The sequence below is a fragment of the Ipomoea nil genome, unplaced genomic scaffold (assembly GCF_001879475.1).
Source record: "Ipomoea nil cultivar Tokyo-kokei standard unplaced genomic scaffold, Asagao_1.1 scaffold0276, whole genome shotgun sequence".
NCBI lineage: Eukaryota > Viridiplantae > Streptophyta > Magnoliopsida > Solanales > Convolvulaceae > Ipomoea > Ipomoea nil.
In genome coordinates this window covers 1,704,760-1,710,660 of record NW_017616704.1, presented here as the reverse complement: position 1 = coordinate 1,710,660, position 5,901 = coordinate 1,704,760, and the positions used below count along the sequence as shown (strand labels likewise).

The 5,901-nt window shown below is 36.5% G+C and overlaps 1 protein-coding gene across 1 annotated transcript; it reads right to left on the bottom strand.

Moving 5' to 3' along the window:
- Window positions 1-1,362: 1,362 nt before the first annotated feature.
- LOC109155282 lies at window positions 1,363-3,461 on the bottom strand. Its single transcript, XM_019302968.1, has 2 exons — window positions 1,471-3,461; window positions 1,363-1,366 (listed from the first exon to the last, which is right to left on the bottom strand). Exons 1-2 carry the CDS (start codon window positions 3,459-3,461, stop codon window positions 1,363-1,365), a joined length of 1,995 nt encoding a protein of 664 aa, XP_019158513.1.
- Between the last annotated feature and the right edge of the window lie 2,440 nt (window positions 3,462-5,901).

Sequence of the window (5,901 nt, the reverse complement as noted above, 5' to 3'; positions counted from 1 at the left end):
TTCCTCTTGAAATGGTGCAGGCATTTGTGATTCTTCAGTAGATGTAGATGATTCAGGAACTACTATTTCAGATCTCGCTTTAATTTTGCAAACAGCCCACCAGTCAAGTTTGTCGCGACGCAAACTTGGGTATGTACAATAATAAACTTGAGCGGCTTGCATTGCTAGAACGAATGGTTCATAGCGATTAAATCTACGCTTATGATTAACTTCAACAAGTTTATACTCAGAATGAACCTTCATGCCCACACTTGTTGGGTCAAACCACTCACACTTAAATAATATTGTCCTCTTGATTGGTAAGCCAGGATACTCTACTTGTAGAATTTCAACCAATCGACCATAATAATCACTTTCATCTACACTATAGTTTGTACCTTTTATACAAACTCCACTATTCATTGTTTCTTTAGCTCCACCATAACCAATGGTGTGAAATTTAAAGCCATTCACATAATACCCTGAATAGGTATTAACGCATGTTAGTGGCCCTTTTGCAAGATCCTTTATAAATTTGTTTGAAATGTTATTTGAAGGATCATGTGCCTGTATAATACATAATATAAGTGTTAAAGTTTATTAAATAATTTGAAGTTTAATATACATAATATATATACAAGTCTTACATAGTCATTGAACCAATTTGCAAATTCATTTTCCAATTTACCATCAATGGTAGTATTGGAAATGTTTGGTTGACTCCTCTTTAACTCGTCAATATAAACCCTTTAAAAAAAACAAGTGGGTTAACATTTATAACACATTGCATAAGCAAATTGAACAGAAGTGAATTCTTACTCCATAAATGACTCCACTTCTGAACAATTTAATAACACATAGGTTTGAGCAGCTTTATACTCTTTATCTGTCATATATCTCGCTTTTGCTTTACCAAATGCTCGACCCGGATACTTGAATATAGAAAGAGTTTCTTCATGTTCGTCACCTACATATTCACTACTATCTGCATTTCGAGGCACGTTTCTGTGCTTCGTGCTAACATGGTCCTCAAAATAGTATGAACAGAACGATGATGCTTCTTCCACCAAATATGCATTGGATATAGAGCCCTCGACTTTTGCTTTATTTTTGACATTATTTTTCAATTTTCGAAGGTATCTAAACACAATTGACATATATTAGTGACAATGTTATTATATGTTTGGAAACATATAAAACAACTAATACAAATTATACCTCTCAAATGGATACATCCACCTATATTGAACTGGACCAGCAATCTTTGCTTCAAAAGCTAAGTGGATTGGTAAATGCTCCATAGAGTCGAAGAAACTAGGTGGAAATATACGTTCAAGTTTACATAGAATGAGAGGTATGTCATTCTCAAGCTTCGTCATTTCCTCAACTGCAATTGTAGTGGAAGTAAGGTTCTTAAAGAATAAACTCAACTCCGTAAGAACTTTCCAAACATTTAGCGGGAGCAACTCACGAAATGCAATTGGTATTAACCTCTGCATAAACACATGACAGTCATGGCTTTTCATACCAAACAACTTCAACTTCTTCATATCTACACATCGACTCATATTCGATGCATAGCCATCAGGAAATTTGAGATTCCTAACCCATTCACACAATGCTTCCCTTGCTGGTTTGTCAAGTGTGTAACAAGCTTTAGGGAACTTTCTGGTCACAAGGTTTTGCTTCAACTCAGGCCGCCGACAATAATCATTCAGCTCTTCTCTAGATTTATATGTGTCCTTTGTTTTTCCTGTAACATCCAATACTGTGTTGAACACGTTATCAAACACATTTTTTTCTATATGCATGACATCCAAATTATGCCGTACCAAGTGTGAACTCCAATACGGCAAATCCCAAAAGATACTTCGCTTTTTCCAACCGCAAGTTTTGGAAATGAATCCATTAACTTCAGCTGCATCCAATTCAGTGACCTTCTTAAGGCCTAAAGTCTCAATCTCTGCAAGGATATCATATCCTGACCGAACAGGCGGTGCCTCAGTTGTAACCGCTCTGTTCTTAAAGAATGCGGTCTTATTCCTGCGAAATGGATGATTCGGTGGCAAAAATTTTCGATGATTGTCAAACCACGATTGCTTACCACTGTGTTTTAGGGTGAAGGCATCCGACTTGTCCATGCAATACGGACAAGCTAACCTCCCAGCAGTGCTCCACCCTGATAACATCGAATATGCAGGAAAATCACTAACTGTCCACATAAGGGCGGCTCGCATCTGAAAATTTTGCTTCTTTGAAATATCATATGTTTGAACACCGACTTCCCATAATTGATTTAACTCCACAATAAGCGGTTGTAAAAAAACATCAATCTTCTCTTTTGGATTTTTTGGACCTGGAACCAATACGGTCAAGAACATATACTCCTCCTTCATACACATCCAAGGAGGCAAGTTGTACGTTGTTAGTATCACAGGCCATGAGGAGTATTGTTGTCCTGACTGTCCAAATGGTTGAAAACCATCGGTGCACAGACCTAACCTGACATTTCGAATTTCAGATGCAAAGTTAGGATAAGTGTCGTTAAAATGCTTCCAAGCAAGCGAGTCTGAGGGATGACGCATGATCCCATCTTCAACTGACTTTGCATGCCACTTCATATCATTTGCTGTAGCATTAGATGCATACAACCTCTGCAGTCCAGGAAGCAAAGGAAAGTAATACATTTTTTTGTATGCTACATTAGTTTTCTGTCGTTTTGTAGCACCACTAGAAGTTTGTTTAAATCGAGGGTGGGCACAAAACTTACACGTTGTCATATCTATATCCGACTCCCAATATATCATGCAGTTGTTCTTGCAGCAATCAATCTTTTGAACCGGCAATCCCATACCCCGTAATAGCCTTTTGGTTTCGTAGAAGTTGTCAGGAACTAGATTATCCTCCGGAGCAACTTCTTTCAAAAGTTCAGTGAATTGATTGAAACATTTTTCTGATATGTGATTCTCTGATTTCAAGCTCATAAGTCGAGCTACAAGAGACAACTGCGAGTGTTTTTTACTCCCAAGCCACAACTCTTGATCCGCAGCTTTCAGCATGTCATAAAAATTTTGGGCCTCGGGATTTGGCGTTTCTTCTATTTCATCCACATTAAATTCAGGACCAGCAGCATCCATAACCATTGTGTGGAAAGCATTAGATGCTTCTTCATTATCCATTTGAGATGGGCCACCAACATCTCGATCAACATCTACACTCACATTGCACTCGCCCTGGAAGCGCCAAACATAGTAGTCCGACACAAATCCATATTTTGCTAAGTGAAATTTCACGGTAGGCACATCTAAGAACTTAGTGTTTTGACACTTGCGTTGTTTACATGGACACTTAATTCTTTCCCCGTCCATCCAACTATGTTGACTAGTAGCAAATTGGATGAAAGTTTCAAGACCAGCCAAAAACTCCTCTGTGAGAAGACCATTTCTGATTCGTGTATACATCCAATGACGATTTGAACTCATTGTATTTATCACCTATATTTTTCTACACTCACGTTTCAATTTTTCTTTTAAAAAAAACTATACTTGCAAACTTGCATATTTTAGCCGGAGAAAACACAAGTGCCGGTACCCACAGGCGGTTTAGCCGGCAAATAAAGAGATTAAAATAAATAATCATGCATATTTTCATAAACATCCGGTACCCACGGGCGGTTTAGCCGGAGAAAACACAAATGCCGGTACCCACAGGCGGTTTATCCGGCAAATAAAGAGATTTAAATAAACAATCATGCATATCGTCATAAAACTCCGGTACCCACAGGCGGTTTAGCCGGCAAATAAAGAACAAATGAAAAATTTGAAATTGTTCATACCTTATCAATCGTAGAAGAGCTTGACGAATTTTGATTCTCGACTTGAAACTGCAATTATACAATGATAGTATATTAGACACAATTTCTAAAGAACGAGTTTTCAATTTGGACACATCTTAGTCTATAAATAAACATCATAAAAATTGTACTCAGTTCATCTAAAATGATACATCATATTTAGCATAGTAAACCCCAAATTTATTGATTTCCCACAGTAAACAATTCCCTTGAATGTACATCATATCACCTTCAAGATGTGCAATGCAACATTTTCATATCCATGAAATAAAACAAGAAAACAATCCTTTGAATGTACATCATATCACCTTCATTCAAATGTACACGAATATTTGGAGTACTGCTCATATAACCAAAGTTTACAATGCAGACTACAGTGCAAAGTAAAAAACCTGCCAATTACACTACACCTCTAAAAAATACTTGCTTGACGAATCCTAATTCATCTAAGACACAGGAGGCCAGTCACAAGCCTATTGAACTAGGAGCATATTCCCACCCAAAGGCCAAAGCCACACTTTAATAGTTGATCAAAATTTGGCAATCACATAACTTATCATGACCCAGAAAAAAGATGACTATTTACAGTCAAGCATTCTCAAGCATCCAGAGTATCAAAAGCCTGCCAGACAGCCAGTACACCTACACCTGAGCCAAAATATGAATCCTCAATGGATTGTGAATTATGAGTTTAAACCATATTGCAAATCTGCTTTTTGACATCAAAACAGATACATTGCAAGAAGTATTGTCTCCCAAATTTGCTAGGACGTAGACAGTAGACAATCTTAACAATCATATAAAGAGGACTCTGTTTTCTGTTTCTTTAATTCCATTGAGCAGGTGGTGGAGGATTTATACATTCCAGAAGTAAAGAATTCTAAAATGCAACTGTAGATCTTAATCACAAATTCTAATTGTTTAATTTTAAACAAGCCTCCATTTCTTTTCAATCCGTTTTGTAGCCATAAACATAAGAGATTGCAATGACTAGATATTAAGAGTGGATGAAAAGAAACATTATGCAAAACAAAACCATATACAGAGCAAAGAAGAAAGGCAGAAATCACACTAAAAAGACAAATTGGAAACATGTAAAGAGCATGTAGGATTTGCCTCCCACTATTTTATAGGCCAGGCATGAATTAATCAAGTGAGCCAAACCCTGATTTTTGTGTTAACATAGCATCAGGTTAACAGAAGTAAACGAATTTACACTACACAAAAAGTTGAATTTTCTATGCAAAATAATGCCTGCACTTGAAAGTCTAAAACCAATATCAACAACGTACTCTTAATCAACGAGGTGAGTTTAATTGTATTCCGCTACATGTGACAACAGCCTGGCTTAGAACGGTCGAATGTATCACATTAGATGGATCCTGAACCGTGGAACAGTGGGATGGACGTTTAGAAATTTCATATTTTCTTTTTGGCCGGCCATTGCATCCCAAAATGCAATATATTTTTTGGTGATGCAAAACAACATCAAGCATAGATAAAGATAGTAAAGCAATTGCTTAGAAATAAGTAGAATTCATCAAGCAGAAAAATAGACAGTAAACTACTCCTGCCCTAAAAAAGCTGCTCCTTTTGTTAGTTACTCTACAAAGAAAGTATCAGCTCCTTACACCCTTCTTGTTAATCCATAACACAAGCAAACAACGACAGATTCTACTTAACAATGGTCCTCCGACTATATTGATTTTCCAAAATTAATCCAATTGTGCGTTTTGGTACACCCCCACCTCAAAAAATGTAAAATAAAATAAAAATAAATTTTGAGTTTAATATTTGAGTTATAAATCAAAAATTTTGAACTCAAGCTCAAATGCATATCTCAAACGTGTTTGAGTTAAACAACCTAAAAGGCATTTCCTGCTCAACAGCCAAATGATCACATCTTAACAAATAAAAGAATTTGGGTGGATCACATCTTAACTAAAACATCCTCATATTTAAAAAAAAAAACATTTAAAACGAAGGGAAAGTATGCAGGATAGTAGCATCATGCGTTTAAAGCAAACCTATAAAAATAGACAGTAGTAGTCCATAAATAAAAGATCAGA